This window comes from Sturnus vulgaris, chromosome 6 (assembly GCF_052056855.1).
Source record: "Sturnus vulgaris isolate bStuVul1 chromosome 6, bStuVul1.hap1, whole genome shotgun sequence".
Classification (NCBI taxonomy): domain Eukaryota; kingdom Metazoa; phylum Chordata; class Aves; order Passeriformes; family Sturnidae; genus Sturnus; species Sturnus vulgaris.
The window spans coordinates 16,791,816-16,812,221 of record NC_142248.1 but is presented as its reverse complement, the minus strand read 5'-3'; the positions used below and the strand labels follow the sequence as shown (position 1 = coordinate 16,812,221).

At 33.7% G+C, this 20,406-nt stretch overlaps 1 protein-coding gene across 1 annotated transcript in view; it reads left to right on the top strand.

Annotated features, from left to right (window-relative positions):
• The window catches only part of RYR3 (ryanodine receptor 3), a 192,487-nt gene that overhangs the window by 157,664 nt on the left and 14,417 nt on the right, over positions 1–20,406 (top strand). Inside the window, exons 77-95 of the mRNA XM_088167194.1 lie at positions 794–893; positions 3,631–3,740; positions 4,548–4,599; positions 5,279–5,329; positions 5,619–5,718; positions 6,003–6,082; positions 6,425–6,501; positions 8,127–8,200; positions 8,442–8,459; positions 8,947–9,027; positions 9,423–9,511; positions 9,894–10,022; positions 10,360–10,464; positions 11,386–11,467; positions 11,785–13,106; positions 16,454–16,512; positions 17,551–17,719; positions 18,314–18,400; positions 19,973–20,170. Of these exons, the coding sequence (XP_088023320.1) occupies positions 794–893; positions 3,631–3,740; positions 4,548–4,599; positions 5,279–5,329; positions 5,619–5,718; positions 6,003–6,082; positions 6,425–6,501; positions 8,127–8,200; positions 8,442–8,459; positions 8,947–9,027; positions 9,423–9,511; positions 9,894–10,022; positions 10,360–10,464; positions 11,386–11,467; positions 11,785–13,106; positions 16,454–16,512; positions 17,551–17,719; positions 18,314–18,400; positions 19,973–20,170 (2,983 nt within the window). The remainder of the gene's footprint in view (positions 1–793; positions 894–3,630; positions 3,741–4,547; positions 4,600–5,278; positions 5,330–5,618; positions 5,719–6,002; positions 6,083–6,424; positions 6,502–8,126; positions 8,201–8,441; positions 8,460–8,946; positions 9,028–9,422; positions 9,512–9,893; positions 10,023–10,359; positions 10,465–11,385; positions 11,468–11,784; positions 13,107–16,453; positions 16,513–17,550; positions 17,720–18,313; positions 18,401–19,972; positions 20,171–20,406) is intronic.

The window sequence follows — 20,406 nt, the reverse complement described above, 5'->3', positions numbered from 1 at the left end:
CTCTTTGATCCAGAGTTTAAAATGCAGCTCTCTATCTTGTCTATTTCCTCATTTTAGTTGCAGCTTTGTATTGGGAGTGTTAGCTCTAATTTTGATGCTAGAATCCATTAATTTACAGGGCAGTAAACAAATATTATGGTAGTAAGTTTTCATTTATTCTAGAAAAGATAAATCTTCAAAAATAATAAACTTACTCTTTCGAAAATTTTCCAGATATTTAGGTGGCTTTCAATATAGTTTCATTTTAGTCTCAGAGCTTAAGGTAATTTTCTGCAAAACTCACTCTAACGTCTATCAGTTTTTAGGAATTTCAGTAAGATATTTCAGAAATTGACATGTCTATTGATACTGAGGTGTTCGTTAAATCACAGAAAAATTACTTTAACATCTACCATAAATATTCCACGAACTCCCTTTGATGAAAAGTGCCTGCAGACACAAAACGAATAGCTGTATTTTTTTTTAAATTGTATTTTTCAAAGAGTTAAACATCATTTAAATTAGGAAGTACTAATTCTTCATGTTCTGTGTTTGTTGAATGTACATGGCTTTGAAAAAGTGTCTTATGTGATAAGTGTTTTCTCTGAGATGCGTCTATTTATGTTTGATGTTTTAAGGAAATTAATTTTGAAGAAACTTTGTCTTATTGTCTGTCATCTGTATACGCACATAGATACAGCAAAGTTGTACATGGCAATTTTTCAAACACGGTTTACAAATACATTCTTTCTGACTACTTTATTGAATTTAACTTGTGCTTTTCTTCAATGAAAACCTATATGCTTTTCTTCAGACACAAAATTAGCAATTTCTTCCTGAGCACCTTTCAACGTGTTTGGCTGGAAAAAGTACATGAAAAAACTCAGTATGACAGGCTTATACTCAAGTTAACGGTAATGTAACTTGTGGAGAGCCTCTTGCTTATGCGCCCACTTCTTCCTTCCCAGCCATGATTTGAAATTATCATAAAAACATGAATTTGTACAATTTTCAGAGGGGATTCTGATTGGTCAGTTCTTGAAATTTGATAGGAAAACAGCACCAGTGTCAGCAAGTGAGCCTAAAGTGTTGACTCGATAGTTATTCTATTACAAAATACTGATTCATGTGCACAGTTATTTAAAAGGTATTTAGTGGTGTATACACAGTGCATTTCTATAGCTTTTTTTTGGTGGCGACAGGAAAAAATAAATTTAAAAGCTGCATGGAACAACCTTTCTAACCTCATGTAGTGCAGCTTTAAAAAAAAACTTCCTCCAAAATAATGTAAAGATGGAAGTATTTTGCCATTATTATGTCTAGTCTTATTGCCATGAGCTGTGTTTTCTATGGAAAGGTAAATTAACGAATAGTGTACAGTAGTAATTAATATGAGTTAGAGTTTTCTAAAATCGATCATTTTATAGAGCAGGTTTTGTATATTTCTAATGCAACTTCTTTGAGGACATGCTAATAATGGCCTGATTTGGAACTGGAAGACAAGAAGTTGAGGTTAGGCTTCTTTCTGTGGAAGAAAGCAATGATTGTCTGTAGATGTTATGCTGGAAGGCACTTGACAATTATTTTGGTGTTGATGGCCAGTGTCTGCTGTCTTGATGTCCTAAATCTAGTAATTTAGATTTACACCTTGTAGATGTAAACCCCACTCACTCATTCTCAGTCTGTTTAAGTGTTCGTTTTTCTCATGCTTGCATTAAGGTATCAGTCCTGCAGTTTCATGTGTAATGTATTTTAGGCCTCTCTTAGCCTTCAAAATAAAAATGTAATGTATACTATGTGTATAAAAACAGTAAGAGTGTTCAAAAGTACCTGCAGATTTGTCACGGAATGTTAGTTATATTTTGCATTTTGTTTCACTGACCAATCAGAGGATCAGAATTGTACAAATATGTATCCTTACTAACCATTAACCATCTGAGCTGTTATACTCTGTTCCGTTACCCCTCTTGATCTCACTTTCACAACCCCCCCAGGCACCGTTCTATTAACCTCTTCCTCAATGGCTATCAGAACTTTTGGATAGAAACAGAGGAATATTCATTTGAGGAGAAACTAGTTCAGGATTTGGCTGTAAGTACTGACATAATTGGGCATATATTTCAATGCCCACTTCAGTGTGTATTCTATGTATCTATTATAAACTATATTTAATTTTTGGGTAGTGTTTGCATAAACTTATAAAATATTAATCCTTATGCTTTAGACCATAAGGTCATTTTCTGATGTGGTCAAAAAGACTTTGGTCCTGTGATGCGCACTGAAGTGCACTAAGGTGATTTATGCCTTCAGAAGAGCTATGTGATAATCAGTTTTGGGAAGAGAAATGGATTAGATGGACAGGAAGACTATTTTTGTAATTATGGTAATTCCTATGTTTGTATATATTATTTACTGGGGGTTTTTTTGAAGCTTGAGACTACTGATCCTTTTCCCTTTAAAATTTTTTTAATGCATAATTAATTTTAACATTTTCAGCTTTGATACAAATTAACTTTGCTGTTTTCCTTTTTGATGCATCATAAGGAGAAGTAAATATATGCAGCCATACTCAGCAAAAATGTAGTCTACCTGTGTACTTGACAAAATTGATTGGTAAACTTCAGGATTTTGGTAGTGAACATTGATTAAGAATGCCTATTGCTCTTCCCTCTATGTAGTTAGCTTGTCAAAAATACCCCCAAGGAGCTTATCTCCACTGTCTCTAAACACCATGAAAGTTAATATACAGCTTCATGGATCACATCCAGATGCATCAGGAAGTGCTTCAGTGTTAACAAAAACAGTCATGTTGCGCTTTTTAAAGACCCGTTACACCTGATATTGTAGAGACGTAGAATGGTTTGGGTTGGAAGGGACCACAGAGATCATCTAGCTCCAACCCCTGTGCCATGGATGCTCTGGACAATCACATGGTCAGTCTCTGGTTGACTTTGTTGCTTCTTGCTAAAGGAAAGAATGAGGCCATTAATCAAAGCATTGCCTGCAATCCTTTCAGATTTCCTAGAGATGTAAATTGAACTTCTGTAATTACAATTATTACTGTAATTACAATAAACCTACAATAAGTAGAAACAATACAAAAGTGTGTTATCACACTTTGATCTTTGGCCAGTTCTGACTTTGTTATATTTTTAACTGCCAAAAAATATTTGAAGTTTACAATAATGAGCATTATTGAACCAAGGTTACTTAGAAATGGTATATGAAAGCATTGTAGCTAACACTAGTCTGAATAGAATGTATCTGATGATGATATTAAAAATTATTCCAGTATTCTACTAGGAAATAATTGAGCTAGAACTTCCTTTCAATTCAGGTCAAGTGGAGATGCATTATTTATCTTGAATAAGGCTTCCCCAAGATTTTCCTTGTCTCATTCTCAGTACCTTGCAAATGAGAAACTTCTAAAGTTATAAAAAAAATGAATAAAAATCATATACTCTTATCTCTTCCGAGTCATACAGGCACATAATGTTTCAGGTTATGCTGTAAACTCTTGAATAAGAGTAATACAGGCAGTTAATACAAATTGGATAGAATAAAATTACTGAAGTCCTTTCCTAAGCTTAGTTACTGAATTTTTTGTCTTGCTTATGAAGCTTAACTTTTATATTCTAAATCTTGAGACAGACATCTCCAAAAAAAGATGAAGAGGAAGAAGAAGAGACTGAGAAAAACCATCCTGATCCACTTCATCAGATTATCCTCTATTTTAGTCGCAGTGCTCTGACAGATAGAAGGTAAAAGAGCTGAGTGAAAAATCCCATTGAGTAAAAGCACACAGTAACTGAATTTTTAGTAACATTACCAAAGTGATTTAACACAAGTGTAGTTCATTATTGTACATGGTGAAGACCTTTTTCCCTCTCAGTTTCATTAGAGGTCTCATGTATTTAAACTCAGTGTAACCTTTACATTGAGATAAATATTGATTATTTTTGACATTTTAAAAGCTTGGTAAATACCTAGTGCAGAAATGGTTGAGCATGACTTCTCATAGAAACACAAACTCAACGGGAATTGCAGGTTTAATCAGAATACCTTGCCCTGGTCTCTCCTCGTAACAGATGTGTGATCTGGGATTTGATATTTAATACATTTCACTCAGTAAGTCAGAAAAGGTTTTGTTTACGTTTATGAATCTCATCGCAAGTTTCTGTTTTGACTTTAGATTGTTTCTTAGAATTATAAGAATTAGATTTCCATGAGTACTGCAGAGCTTCATATACTTTTACTGTATGACTAAGTCTTGCCATCTGACAGTTATAATTATTCTAATTTATATCTCTGTGTTACTTTTCTGCACTTTCAACAGCCAATGATGACTCAACATGACTAAATTGAGTGCACAAATATGCCTTTAAATTGTTTGAGTAAGAGCTTAGAGACTTGGATTTAGATGAGTTATTCATGACACAATTTTCAAGTTTAATAGCTTTTCAAGTTAACTACTTTAATAAAATACCCTTTAATAAAAATGGTAGACATATAACATCTTTATATTACTATATCATAAAATAATTTAAAATATTTTTTACTCTTCACAGCAATCTAGAATATGATCCTCTATATATTGCCTATTCTGCCATGATGGCAAAAGTAAGTATATAATTTCAAGCTACATCCCTCACTGCATTTAGGTACTTCCCATTAATTTTAGATGCTTCTTAAAACTTTTCTTTCTGCTTATTACATGGACTGCTTGATACTAGTAACTTCTGTATTTTTAATGAAGCAAATGCTATTCAGAATTTTACATACACGTATAATGAGAATTTTCCTATGTTAAAACAATACTATAAAATTCCAGTAGGTGCAATCCTGTTCCCTTCACTTGGCACTTTTGCATATGATTAACCCATGAGCAGTTTAAACCCATTAGTTATCTATATTCTTTGGGTAAATATTTTTTAATTAATACTTGAAGTCTGTCAAAGATAAGTCAGGTTTTGCAACATATTGATTACAGCTGACTCGTGATGAGAGCTTGACTGTGAAGAGAAATATCATGGATATAGAGATATGGCACAAGACTATATAGCCTGCAATTACAGGGTGTGTATGTAGTTGGTGAAATACTCATACATTAGGGAATATCAGCTTCTTAGTGTGGAAGAGCACAAATATTTACAATTACAGGTTTTTTAAATCTTCTAAATACCTTTAGTAATTGCTTGAAAAAATTATTTGGCCATTTTTGTAGAAATACTACAGCAAAAGCAGGCATTATGTTTCTTAATAAGCAAGATCTTGTGATTTCTGTTTTTAACATAAAAAGAGCTGTCAGGAAGAAGAAGAGGGAGACGAAGAAAAAGAAAAGACATTTGAGGTGAGAGTTTAAATAACATTTCTTTCTCATAATTTAATGTTGAAGTAGTTTAAATACATCCACTAGAATAAATGCAAAAATAGCATAACACATTGTGTGTTGAACACAGTGAGGTGGCTTACTAGGTTATTCATATGAAAAAAGATGGGGGGTTTTGAAGCTCTGGAGTCAAACAGCCCATGGATTTTGGAGGCAGATGGTCTTCAACAACTTTAGATTTCTCATCTTCCTATTTTTCCTGGATCCATTCCAATCTGTAGTCTGTTCTCATTTTTGCTCCCAAACCCAGGAGAAAGAAATGGAAAAACAGAGAACTCTCTACCAGCAAGCTCGCTTGCACGATCGTGGAGCTGCTGAGATGGTCCTTCAGATGATTAGTGCAAGCAAAGGTAATGCTCTGTGATAGCTTTAAAGCATACACAGGATGTTGTGTCATTGTACCTATCGTGTACATCTCATATACATGATATACAGCTATATATATATCTAGATACATGATATACAGATATATATGTATATCATATAAATGATATACATACACAGCTTCTACGTGACAGTTAATGAGGCAAAATAAATGTCAGTAACAGCTGCACTAAGTTAAAGTTCCAGACTGCACTTCCGATTGAAGAGTTCAGAACTGCAACTTTTAAGGAGTGTATCCTTGTTTTGGCAGGTCATACAGGACCCATGGTTGTTGAAACACTGAAACTTGGTATTGCTATTCTAAATGGTGGAAACACCATAGTACAACAGGTAATGCTTTTCTAATTTCTCTGAGTTTTGCTTGCATAAATGAGGCGAGGAATTCTGAGAATTTTAGTGTCCTGTTATTTAAATTAGTATACTTAATTTTAAGCCAAAGAGTGAAGAAATATCAGTGTATTTTTGGTGCAAGAGCAATTATATTATGTTTTTTTCCACTGATTTGCATTTCAAGGAATTAATTCAGGAAGTTTAGAATTAATATAATTTCAGTACCCTTAGTTATATGGGTACTTATTACTTTACTATTTTATTTTTGTTTATAAATATTAATAATTAATTGCTAATTATTATTTATTGCATTTTTTCCCTTCAAAAATATACAACGTTTAGAAAATGCTAGACTATCTGAAGGAGAAAAAGGATGCTGGATTTTTTCAAAGCCTCTCTGGCTTGATGCAGTCCTGCAGGTAAAACCATAAATTGCATTATTACAGTTCTGTTTCATTCATGTTGGTGGAGTATTGCTCAATGCAGGTGGTTGTGTTAGGTTTAAATTACAGGAGTCCCAGGTTGTAGAACTCTTGTGGGAAAGTTTTGTGAAACACAGGAATAGCCTGTGTTAATGTTTTAGAGTATTCTTCCACAGGAGAAAATAAAGCAAAAGTCTGAACATGCCTATGAAGGCTTGGTTTGAAGAGGCAGAAAAATAAAATATAATGGCTCCTTTAATGATCCCTCAAGGTTTTTGTCTGGTAGGTTCCAAGAATGGAGAAAAGCCACCACTAAGGGAGAGACAGGCCAGTGGAGCTTTATTAAGCTTTCAGTTTATGCACATTTCTGGCAAGTTGCATAATGTCTGTCTCTTTGGAATCCTCTGCATATGTGCCAGGGTTGTTACAGGTGGCATGTGACCAGTGAGACTGTAGTAGTCCATTCCCTTGATAAACAGTTTAAATTAGTTAAGGCAAAGGACTCCCATACAGAAGATGGAAAATTGCTGGTGTTTTTGATTACTCTCATAGTAGACAACCTCCTGCTCTCAGCCTTTTAAAGAACCAGAAGGGTTCTGAAGGAATAGACTGGGAATTAGAAGTGGAGCAGCTGTATGAATAGAGGATAAAATGTGGAAGGAATGGTGATCTGCATTGCAGAAATTATTGCTGAATACTTGCAGCCTAATTAAATAATATCTGCCTTGTAATTTTTTCATTTATGTAGAACACTTTAGCAGGGATTTGCTCAAACACGCCCTGCTGTGTAATTATTACCAACTGTGTATATGTATTATTCAGGACTTCATTAAAAGAGGTATTGATAAAATCACTTGAACATGATGAGAGAATGAAAATGATGCTTTAAGAAATGCTTTTCGTTTTAATGATGTCACTAGATTGAATATGTGACTGCATTGCTATTTAACCAAACTAAAATTAGATAATGATAGAATTATATTGGATGGTTTGAACGAAAGTATTCTGACTGGGTGGTGAGAAGAATCGTGATTTGCTATTCCATGTGCTAGCATGCCAAGTTAACAGAATAAAATTCAGGTATCAGTGTCTTTTGACCTTGGAAGATATAGAGCCTCTGATTACATGTCTGTCTTGTGCATATAGAATCAGAAATTCCATACATCTTCAGAATAATATAACCATGAATAATATATACAGAAACAATATAATAAAAGCAATAGCAACAATTTAGTTGAAAACGGTGTGAGAGAAACAACTGCAGTAGTGTCCTTTTGGTGGTAGGTTTAAATCAACATAAAGAGTAATATTTCAGCCTTCTTTTCCACTCGTCATTTGTACATGAAACTGTGAATGACATTATCAGAAGTGAAGTTAGGTAAGTGGTGAGACCTGACCTGAGACTAATTTCTTATCAGAATTGGACACTGCACCTTTATTTTCATCCAAGGCTCATGTATATAATAGGAGTATTAATAAAGTATGAGGCGATGCATGTAGTAGTAGGTCAAGAGTAGCTATTGAAACCCTCTAGAAATTTTATAGAAGAAAATGATTTTCCATTGGGTACTACAGTCCTTTTTCCTGTTTGTGCTGTTTTGTTTTTTTCTTTTAAACATAAGTGTTCTGGACTTGAATGCGTTTGAGAGACAGAATAAAGCAGAAGGCCTGGGAATGGTTACTGAAGAAGGAACTCGTAAGTTGAATGAAATTGATTCAAGTAGTGCTTCAAACATTATTTGTGCTTCCTTCTATAACTAAAACTGTTATTTACTGTGGCTTGAGGTTTCTGTTGTTAAACCTATAAGTAATTCTAGGCTCTGGATTCTGAATATGCTTTTTTTTTTTACAATATCTTTAGCAATGATATTTAAGAAAAATATTGTAACTTCCAATATTCTTATCTTGTATTCTTGTTATTTTTCTTTGATCCACAGTCATCGTTCGTGAGCGTGGTATGTTTGGGTTTACAGTTTTTGATACTATTGTTGCAAAAGTGTGTTGCAAAAACAGAGAGAAATCTCTCATTGCATCTTCTCAGATATCTTTAGGTTTAGCTTTATGGTCTGCAGCAGGTTGTGTGTTTAGCTTGAATAAAGAGTTTGATGCTTATTTAAAAAGTGTCACTCACATTTAAGGCATGATTTTAGTTATGACTAACAATTTACTTATTAGATATATATCCTGTTGCCTTTTTTTTTCAAATTAGTGTTGTTTTTTTAACCATGGATGCATTGGAGTGCTAAATACTTTGGCTCTGCTTTTTCTGTCTCAGTTTTTCTTTTCATTATTATCAGTCTGTTTCTTTTAAATTGCTTTAACGCTTTTAAATACTGGTTCTTTTATTAAAATTCCAGTTTAAAAGGTTACTGTAAGATTATGTGTTCTGCATAATTAATCATAACAATTGTCACATAATCATTGTATTTATATATTTTGAAGGTGAAAAAGTCTTGCAACATGATGAATTTACTCGAGATCTATTTAGATTTTTGCAACTTCTCTGTGAAGGGCATAACAATGGTAAGAGAACTGAATTAATTTTGTAGAAAATGTGTGGTGAGTCTGTCCCTAAATAAAGTACAGTAGAACCAATTCTGATGTTTTCCTCTAATGCAATAAGTTTTCTGAGGAGAAACTGCCATAACAACAATTTGAACTGCAGAGTTCAATTTGATTTTTTAAGTCTTAATTTAGTTTTGGTGTTTAGCATATTGCTAGTAAAGCCTGTTCCAAGTTATCTGGATAACAATTCTTCAGTTATATTTACATTGAGATCTAAAATTCAATTTCTAACACATAAGCATCTGAATCCAACAAGATACTGAAAAAGAAGGCGTTCCCCATGAAAATAGAAAAATAGTGGTTTATTTTTTTCCTTTATATGCTAACCAAGCACAAATCACTTCTTATTTCAGATTTTCAAAATTACTTACGTACTCAGATGGGCAACACCACAACAGTGAATATTATCATTAGTACTGTTGACTATCTCTTGCGTCTTCAGGTGAGGAACAAACAGATGAAAATGGAGTATAACATATTTGCCTTTCCTTCGCTTCTGTAGATTCACATTTTATTGGAATCAAATGTGAAAATTCTCTTTAAAAGAAGAATTAAAATGAAGAATTTTTATTTATTTAGTATCTTTTTTTCCTTTGAGAACAGATGATGTTTCAGAATTCTGTGTGAAATCCTATGGTTGATAATGGATTTAATTGCTCACTTCTGAAGAGAGTGCAAAATATCATTGTAATGAGAAACAGATTGACTTAGATATGCTGAATTTCATCTGAATTACTGATTCAGGTTTTGGTGATACAAATGCAGGCAGTAAACACTGCATAGAGAATTCAAAACTAGAAAATGTAACGCTGTTTTTTTCTTAGGAATCCATCAGTGACTTCTATTGGTACTATTCAGGAAAAGATGTCATTGATGAATCAGGACAACGCAACTTTTCTAAAGCCTTGGCTGTCACCAAACAAATATTCAATTCTCTTACAGAATATATCCAGGTAAAAAACCGTGTGTTTCTCAAGGTACTAACAGAGAAATTTCATGCTCACACAGCATGATCATGTTCTTTTGTAAATTTGTAAATGCTTTGCACTTATTTTTTAAAAATTTTGATAAAGTTACATGGAATCACTAGACCAGTGTAAAGTGAAAACTAAAACACACAGCTATGAATTTAACAGAATACAATTTGGTATTTATGGACTAGATACCCGGAGGTCTTGAAAAACCTTCTCACGTAGCTTCATGGCTTCCTGAAACTTCTTTTTTGATTTATTTGTTTTGGTTTATTTGACATAAATAAATAAAAAAAATGTGGTTTTCTTAATTTTTTAGGGCCCTTGTATAGGTAATCAACAGAGTCTGGCTCATAGTAGGCTGTGGGATGCAGTTGTTGGCTTTCTTCATGTGTTTGCCAATATGCAAATGAAACTTTCACAGGTATTTTCAACATTAATTGTCACTGTGCACTCAACTTCACTAAAACCAAGCTTGACATTTGCAGTTCAATTATACCTTTCTGATAATGAATGTGGCAGTTTGGTCCCTTCCTCCCTGTTGCCAAAACTGGAAGACCTGTCAGAGCAGGAGCATCGTTAAAAGCATAAGAAAGATCCAAAGAGGGAAGGAGTGTGACATTTGGTCAACTTATCCAGTTAATTAATTAAAGACACTGAGCATGGGGGCACAGGCACTGCTCATTTCACTGTACAGAGCACAGTGGAGTCCCACTCCAGTGTCAGGATTCTGGGCTCTTTGTGACTTCTGCTTAATGTATCCATACACTCAAGCTCTGCACTGAATGCAACAGTGCAGAAAGTAATTTCCCTTCTTACTCAGTGTCTCTACTATCCTCTGACTTATAAGATTTCTTCCCACCCCATAGAAGTATATCAGAATTTTGAGAATAGTATTTAGGGCCTTAATGTCAAACACAAATCTACATTAGACTTATCATGTTCTGTAATTAAACTAAACAGTTCTAGTCCCCTTTGAGTGGTAATGCGTTATGCCATTAAATATTGCCAGTGAAGTGAAAAAGGACAGATTCTTCCTGAGAAAGATACTTTCAGATCCGTGTAGCAACCCTTTTGTTTATTTGTTTCTGCTGCCCCTAACCTGCACTTTGGTACTCCTTAATGCTTTATTAAAGCTTAACTTTATGGTGTTAATACCTCTGCTGCAGTCAGTTACATGTTGTATTAGACTTCTCATAGCAATCATAACACTATGACAATGAAATGTTGCTGAACAATGTGAATGAAATTTAGCTGATAATCTTTAATACCATTCTTCTCTAAACATTTAATTTTCCATAAAAACAAATTAAAAACAATCTTACAGTCTTTTTTTATTTTATAGGACTCTGCTCAGATTGAATTGCTAAAGGAACTGCTAGATCTACTAAAGGATATGGTAGTGATGCTCTTGTCACTGCTTGAAGGTTGGATCTGTTTCTCTTTATGATCAAATATGACTAGCTCACCTTCCTAGTGTAAAGAACAATCATTATGTTCATCTTTCTAAACTGCTTTTTAATTGACTTTATGTAATTTTTGGGGAAAAATACATTCTTCATATTTATTAAGAATTATTCTGGAATATACATAGTGATGAAATAGAGGGCTCCTAGAGAAAAGCATGTTGGAAAAAAAATACTAATATTTAAGAACATTTTTGTTTTGTTTTCAGAACAAATATGAAATGTCATTATTTTAAATGTAGCTGTCGAATAACTTTCTGCTATAATACACTACTTAGGTAACGTTGTAAATGGAACTATTGGAAAACAAATGGTGGACACGCTTGTAGAATCATCTAGCAACGTAGAAATGATTTTGAAGTTCTTTGACATGTTCCTGAAGTTAAAAGATCTGACTAATTCAGATGCTTTCAAAGAGTATGATCCAGATGGTAAAGGCATCATTTCCAAGAAGGAATTTCAGAAATCAATGGAGGCTCAAAAACAATACATACAGTCAGAGATTGAATTCCTGCTGTCCTGTACAGAAGCTGATGAAAATGACATGTTTAATTATGTTGACTTTGTGGAAAGATTCCATGAACCAGCCAAAGACATTGGATTTAATGTAGTAGTATTGCTAACAAACCTTTCAGAGCACATGCCTAATGATCCACGCCTTCAGAGCTTACTTGAGCCTGCAGAGAGTGTTCTTAATTACTTTGAACCATACCTTGGCCGTATTGAAATAATGGGTGGGGCCAAGAAAATAGAGCGAGTTTACTTTGAAATCAGTGAATCAAGTAGAATGCAGTGGGAGAAGCCACAGGTGAAGGAATCTAAAAGGCAGTTCATATTTGATGTTGTAAATGAAGGTGGAGAGCAAGAAAAAATGGAACTCTTTGTGAATTTCTGTGAGGATACAATTTTTGAAATGCAGTTAGCATCCCAGATCTCTGAAACAGATTCATCTGAGAGGCTTGAGGAGGAGGAAGAGGCAGAACCTGCTTATGTAGTGGATATTGGAGATGATGAGGAAGAAGAAAAGTCCCTGGAACCTGCTTCAGCTTTTGCAGTGGCCTGTGTTGCAGTGAAGAAGAATGTTGCCAACTTTTTAAAAATGGTCACTGTGAAGAACCTAAGGAAACAATACAGAAAAGTTAAAAAGATGACAGTTAAAGAGATGGTGAAAGTGTTTTTCTCCTTTTTCTGGATTGTATTTGTAGGGACATTCCAAATGTTCTTTTCTATAGTGTGGGGGATATTCCAGATTCTTTGGAGCACTGTATTTGGGGGTGGCCTGGTTGAAGGAGCCAAAAACATAAAAGTTACAAAAATACTAGGGGATATGCCTGATCCAACACAGTTTGGAATCCATGATGATGTTATGGAGGCAGAAAAAGCTGAAGGTGCTGAGCACGGCCTAAGAGCTGAACTTGGGGAGTTTGTGAAGAGTGAAAAGGGAGAAACTGACATAATTGCAGACATTTTTGGCATTCCTACAAAGAAAGAAGGATCAAAACATGGTCATGATGCTGGACTTGGAGATATTGCAGAAATCCTTGGTACTGAGATCCAGACACCTTTGGAAAACACAGTTCACAAGAAAAAAAGATTACAGGTAAATTAAAGAGATTTTGTATTTAAGATAATATTAATTTTAATAATAATAATAGTGATAAATTACTGAGTGTTAATAACAGATTTATTTGATATTTAACTGATTAATATATATTATCAGTAAGAACACACTTTATAATCTCTATTAATTTAAAAACCAATAGGAAAGTTCATCATAGAACAATTCAGCCTGGTGTTTAGGTTTCAGTGCAGCAAATTGCTACTGTTCATTTGGACTTTATTCAAAACATAAACTTCTAGCAAATTTCTAGTCATAGATTTTGCTTTAAATGATTTATGGTCTTGTTTATTCTGCATACCCCATATTTTTACAGTGTACTTCAAGTACTTTTACAACTTATTATCTCCATAATAATGCCTTATCATTAACATCTTTCTTCTATATGCTTTTCATGCAATTCAGCATCCTTTTATTCCTATTATTTGAAATATATTTGCCTGGACTTATTGTTAGTTTGATGTTTATCATGTAATTATTCTTTACTTCTCTTCTGGTTTATAAACAATATATTTTGTTCCACTCAGCTGGACTAAAGGGAATATTTTTCTGTGTAAAAATGGATAGAACTAAATGTCAAAACCCAAATTTATTTATCATATTTGGAAGGCATTATGTTTCACTTTACACTTCTGGTCTGTTTCTACTTTTTATTCAAAAATATCTTTTGCCACATCATTAACCAATCTCTTTATGATATACTTTTCAGATATTTTCAAGATAAATCTAAACTGTGCAACTTCTTAGTGCATTATTTTCTCTTAATGTATATGTTTTTCTCCAGATTTTGGTTCTTGCCTAAATTGAACTAAATTTTTTGCATTTGTTTTTCTTGTTTATTTATTAAATCATTTTTATGTGAGGACTTAAAAATTACATTCTATTAAAATCCTGTCTCATTTAGCATAAACATAATGTGGTTGCTATTTAAAAATAACTATTTTAATGAAAGAATCTTGGCAGGTATAAGTAAACACTTTAAAATTTTCTGCAATAGTTGAAGTAAATATTTTAATTCAGATCTGAATAAACAGTTTAGAATATTCTTTGCTTTACTTTGATTTGTGCATTTCTCACAGATGTGTTTGATACTATCGATGAAAATGCACTTTAATTTTGCAGGTAGTCTGAGTCATTAATGTGAAATCAGTTATGCAATTTATCCAGCTTTTACCTCTAATATGTTATCTAGTGAAACTTACCAAAGCAATGTTTGCACTAATTCTAGTGCAATTACAAGAATTGCTATTCATTTCACATTGTGTATATAACTGCATAATCTAATTAGAGGAGTGGATATAAAGAATAAGTGGAGCTCAAAACAGAAACAGCAGTGCAAGAATCAAAAATTCCCTTCAGGGGGTCACTGTGGCTTCCTTAGGCATCTGCAATGATAAAATTCACACATGGAAAGAAATAGAAAATCAGGTCTATGTACTGGAAAAGAGTACTGATAAGGTCAGTGTGACATTTACCATATAGCCAGAGAAACTGCAAAATAACCAATGGAATAATATATGATAAGCCTTTTACTGTAAGGTTCTACAGGAATCTGTGCTGAGAGTTATGTGGGTTCACAAATTAGAAAAGAAAAGTAGTAGTGACATAACAGTTTGTTGATAAATCTAATTACTGGTAGCAAGAAAATCAAGAGCTAACTGTGAAGTTAACCTTGAAATAACAGATAAAAATCAGTGAAGTGATGAATACAGGAGGAAGTTATAATTTTACCTATAAAATGCTTCATTTTGATCTCATTGTTACTGTTTGAGCATGAAATCTTGGGAATATAACTGAGTTGTACAACAATATCAATTCGATGACAATGTCAGTTCAAGAAAACTGAAATTTTGAATTGTTAAGAAAGGAAGAGAGGAAACCCCCATAATATTCTCCATGAACCTTAATTTATCTGTGTCTTGAAGACCAGGTTCCTTCATTTCAAAAAGAGTGTGATAAAACTGGAAATGATTCAGTGAAGATCAATGAACTGTTAAAACCTGATATGGAAAAATCTTGTGTATGGAATTAAGTAGGTTAAGGCTCTACAGCCTGGAAAAGAGAAAATTGGGAGAGCATATATGGATAAGATGGATAGGGATTTATTCATTCTTCTACCACCCTACCCATAGAAGAACCAAGCATCATCAAATGATCTCTCAATTACCCTCCACCAGTTTGAGATCTTAGGGGAGACTCTTAGTGAGAGTTACACCTGCATCATATAGCAGGTGAAGTTCCACAGACAATATGTGAGATAAACAAGGCAAGATCAATTTAATAAATTCTTTCCTATATCCCTTTCCCAAGTGCTTGTGAGAGAGAGGCATCCAGATGAGTAGTGGCAGGAAGTTTAGATAACTGTATATATGTATTAACCAGAAATGTAGGACCAATAGATAACTGCTGTCTAAGCACTTCAAGAGAATACAGAAGAGGATTAAGAGTTAAGACAGGGTTTTGCAAAAGGGAATGGAGACAAATGTCAGCCCTTTAGATTTCTTTGTGAGTCTAGGATGTCAGGGCCTGCACCTCTTAGACTTCCATTGAAGCTTAGATACTCAAACTGCATTTGCAACCAGTTTACTTAGATCCTGTAACACCAAGCCTAAAGGCATTTGATATCCAGGCCCCAGCTTCTTTGCTGCAGTTAGCCATCTGTAAAATTGTGTATTGGCTTTTCCTTATCTCAAGGGAAAGCTGTAAATACACACTTGAGAGGGTTGTGTGGTGTGTCAGTAAAGGTTTAATGAACCATGAGCCTAGCTAAGATAAACAGCTTGAAGAAAACATTGTGTAAGCAGTTGTTTTAAGTATTTGTCTGTTTTCAGTTGCATTACTATATCATGACCAAATAATTCAGTTTTGTAATATCTGATAGTTATATAGATATTTCTCAGATTTTTGATGATAACATTATTTGTTATTATTGTATTGTTTCTCGTTTCATATTTGCAAAGGAGAAAACTGGTGCTCATTTTGCACATAGACAGCAACTCCACTGAATCTTTATGGGTGACTTTAGTATCCAGAATATGATCTGGATGTAGTTACCTTCATCCTCAGCTGGTCATATAATTTACCTGATCACTGTGTATAATCAAGTTGTTCAGTCAAGTGGACTAGTTGGAGTATTGATAATAGTACACTGAAAAAGTCTATCAGACAAATGCCTGCCATTTTCACTGTTAAAATAGAGCCTAAGCTCTCTATTTTGAAAAATCTAACACTTTAAACATGTGAAGTGCTATAAAAATATTATTCTTTTCTTTCTTAGAAGACAGTAACCAAAATTACTAGAATTTTAACAGTTAAAATACTTTTTGCAGATATCTGAAATTGCAAAAGAAGCTGGAACACAAAGCAAAACAGAAGCTGAGAAGGCTGAGTAAGTATATTTTACAACATTTCAGCTTAACTCCTTGGTGCTTCCAAATGCTAAATAATTTGGCCAGAAAGAATGCAAGAAAATCTCAGTGTTCAAAGAACTTTATGTACACTTTGTCTCATCAGCATTCTGAAAATATATTAAGAGGTACATAGTAAGTATTTTGTAAATATGCTAAAGAGGGCAGACCATTTCACTAGGCAACACAATGTCAATCTGATTTTTGTGGCCCTTGACAATTACACATAAACAGACCTGTGGCCATTGTCTTTTTGAAAATTCCTGTAAATTCCCATGACTTCCTTCAAAAATGAGTACAAGTCTTAAAAAAACCTCTGCAACTTATCATTATTGCTTTCTGCTTTCCCTGCTACCCAATACAATTTTCATGCAACAATACTGGATCATTAAAACACAACATTTAAATAACCCAACCATTTTACTTATTGCTGTTTTATGTTCTTGAGTTGTGAAGCAGCAGATGCTTTCCTTTGTCCTGTCATCCTATAGATACTGCCTAAACAATATTTAAAGTACTTACCCTGCTTTAGCAGCATCCTATTATTAAGAAGCATCCTGCCTGGATCTGCAGCCATATTGTAGTAACAGATTAAAATATTTGTAGAGGCAGACAAAAGGGATTTTTACAGATTCAAAAGCTATTAATAATTTTCTTTAATTTTTTTTTCTATTTTGCTTCATGTTTAAAATATTTACTTCAGAGTAATTTATCTTTCTCCTATTATCTGCCGAAGTTAATTTTTTAAGTGTGCCATCAGGGTCTTCAGGACTTTAGGACCATCATATTGATGCCTGAACATTATGTCACACATATGCAAATAAAACTTTTTTTGTTGTTGTTTTGTGGTTTTTTTTGTTTTGTTTTTGGTTTTTTTCTGGTTAGAAACTAAATTCCTCTATTGCTACATACAGTATAACAACTAAATTTCAAAGGCAAACTTTATGAATTCAAATTCATTCAAAATGAATGTATTTACATTTTGCTAGATATTTTTGGTTAATTAACCTTTCTTCTAGCATGGAAGATGGTGAGAAACAAGATAAAGCAAAGGAAGTACAAAATGAGCAGCTAGAAGAGGGAAAAATGAAGAAAAAGAAGAGAAGGCATGGACAAAAAATTGAGAAACCAGAAGCTGTTATGGCTAACTTCTTCAAAGCTTTGGAAATTTATCAAACAAAGATGCTTGTAAGCTTGTCTTAAATTCTTTAGTCATTGAATTTTTAATTGTAGAACCCTTTTTTGATATTTAAGGGGGAAATGTCATCATAAAGGGAACATTGGCATGAGTGTTCAGATGATTGGCTGCAGTCAGCCCCCTGTGATTTTGTAATATTTTGTAGAGTTATATAATTAAATGTCCCTGTGTGTAATTTCTAACAGGGCAGATTAGCCTCTTGAGCTCCTTTTTAGGAGCTTCCTATTTTCCATAATCTAACTTCTAGAATCTTTAACTCTACTTTCTATTCTTCTTTGTTCTTAAAACCATGAAATGAATTCTCTGAAAACTCTCAAGTAGTTTTTTTCCAGTATTCTAACATATCTTCCCACACTTCTTTCAATTTCAGTCTTCTCTGATTTATAATTTTAAGACTATTATTTTAAATTCCATTTATCATGAAATGGGAGTATAGGCTCCCAAGAAAGGCCCTTGCTTATTACAACTGGTGTATGAAGGCAACACAATTATGTATTTAGTGTTATAAAAATCTTGCTATCTATTTTTCCTATTTTGATATTATCCACAGGTTACCTTTAATTATTATTTTTTTTTACTTTCAGCACTACTTGGCAAGAAATTTTTACAATTTAAGGTTTCTTGCTCTATTTGTTGCATTTGCTATCAATTTTATTCTTCTGTTTTACAAGGTAAGGTTAAGCATTTTTCTTTCAATATTTTTGTTAATACCAGAGGATATATTAATTTAATGTTTGTAACTATTCTGTTTTTATTTCATTCAGGCTGAATGAAAAGAGATTTATTTAATTTCTCCTTTATAGTTGAGTTTTTAGGCACTTTTTCATTTAATTACAAAAGTCTGTTATTGTTTGAACTGTTAATATTGTTTTGGGACATTGAAATTGACTAAAATAATTCAGATGTCAAAACTGTTGAATTATTTTTCTTTCATTTATTCTCAAGACATTGAGACTTCAGTTCATCTGGTTATTATCAGTTACTTCTTTTTTCTGTAGTAGGCTACATTTCTTTGTGTTTAGCTCACTGATGAAGAAGGCTATATATTCACACTTTAAACCTAATCATAGAGGTTCACCTGAATCTAGAGTTGTTTCAGATTCTGGTGTATAACAACAGGTGATACAAAATAGAACATCTTCAGCAGCCTCCACAATTTTTTTCATGAACCTTCACAGCCATTATCTATTAAACAGGTTAGAATTCCATAAAGGGAACTCCCATCCATAAAACCAAAAACTTCAAAAACAAAAGCAGCTGGCTGAACATTCAGTCTAGAAATAATGGAATCCTGTTCCCAAATACCTTGAAATACAACTCCTATATCACAATTATTTTCTCAGAGGCAGGTCAGGTGAAGATGTAAAAAGCTCTTGGAAGCTGGGCAGAATGTGTGTGCACGTTCCAGGAGAAAAATGTCATGGCTGTTTAGGGCTTCCTCCTTGTCTCTTTCCTTCCCATAGTGTTAGAGAAGATGGACTTCAAATATACGTGGAGAATTCTGCTTTTGTCTATGCCAGTCTCCTTTTCTCCCCATTCTCCTTTTCTTTGAGTCTGGTGGGTGACAACCCGTTCTGTTGCAGAGCTAGGACAAAAGTTCGTGTCTATCACTGCAAGTCCATCTGGCATACATAGGAAAGGGTCAGTGGGTGTCAAACAGGACTGAACAGGAATTTAGCTTTCAGATAAATCTGTCAAAAAAGCGGCCCTAGGGATTTTATTTTAAAGGGCAGGTTTTTAAAGTCACTGGAAGAATTTAGGACAGTATGCCAGCTGATGAAATACTGTATATAATTTGAAAGCTCTAAACTAAGTCATGAAATAAAAAGTTACAAACTGTGTATGTTATGAAGTGTATAAGTTGATTATATGAAAATTTTGCTTCTTTTTAGACTCAAGTAATCAGGAATTATGTAGAGTACAAAAAAACCCCTGAATTCAGTCATAATAGATAACCCTGTCACTCCTTGCTTCTTCCAAGAAATCATTTTTGCATAGCTTTTTCATTTGTTTTAGTTTTGCTATGGCATTATTAGAGAGATTTGTAAACTGCCTGTATTTGCTTTTTCCAGATTTTCTTTTCTGTGACATGCCATGATGTGGAAACTTCTGCTGTACAAATGAAGACTGTTTAAAGCTAATGATCTATCATCTTCCTTTGAGCACCTTTGCAAACATCATGTATCATTAGAGTAAAGAGAAAGCTTTTAAGTTTGTTTTCAATGTGCTTGCATTTTTCTCAGGTGACAGAAGAGCCACTTGATGAAGTAGAGGAAGACTCTAATCTCTGGAACTCCTTTGCTGAAGAGGAAGAGGAGGAGGGCATGGTGTTTTTTGTTTTAGAAGAAAGTACGGGGTACATGGCACCTGCTCTCAGAGCACTGGCAGTAATTCATACTGTCATCTCCTTTGTCTGTGTGATTGGATACTACTGCTTAAAGGCAAGTTCTTAATCTTATTGCTAACCTGTTTGTTAAATATTGGCTATGTCCCAAGGTGGTTGGTGGTGCTAATACTGGAATACCTGTTTGTTCCTAGCTGTTTACAAATTCTCACTATAATCTAATAATATAATTCTCATTATAACCTACCTGCTCAATAGTTAGAGGTTTTCTTTCTGTATTCTGACCAGCAGAAATGGAATTAACTTTCTTCCTAGCAGTGTGTGTGTGTTTTG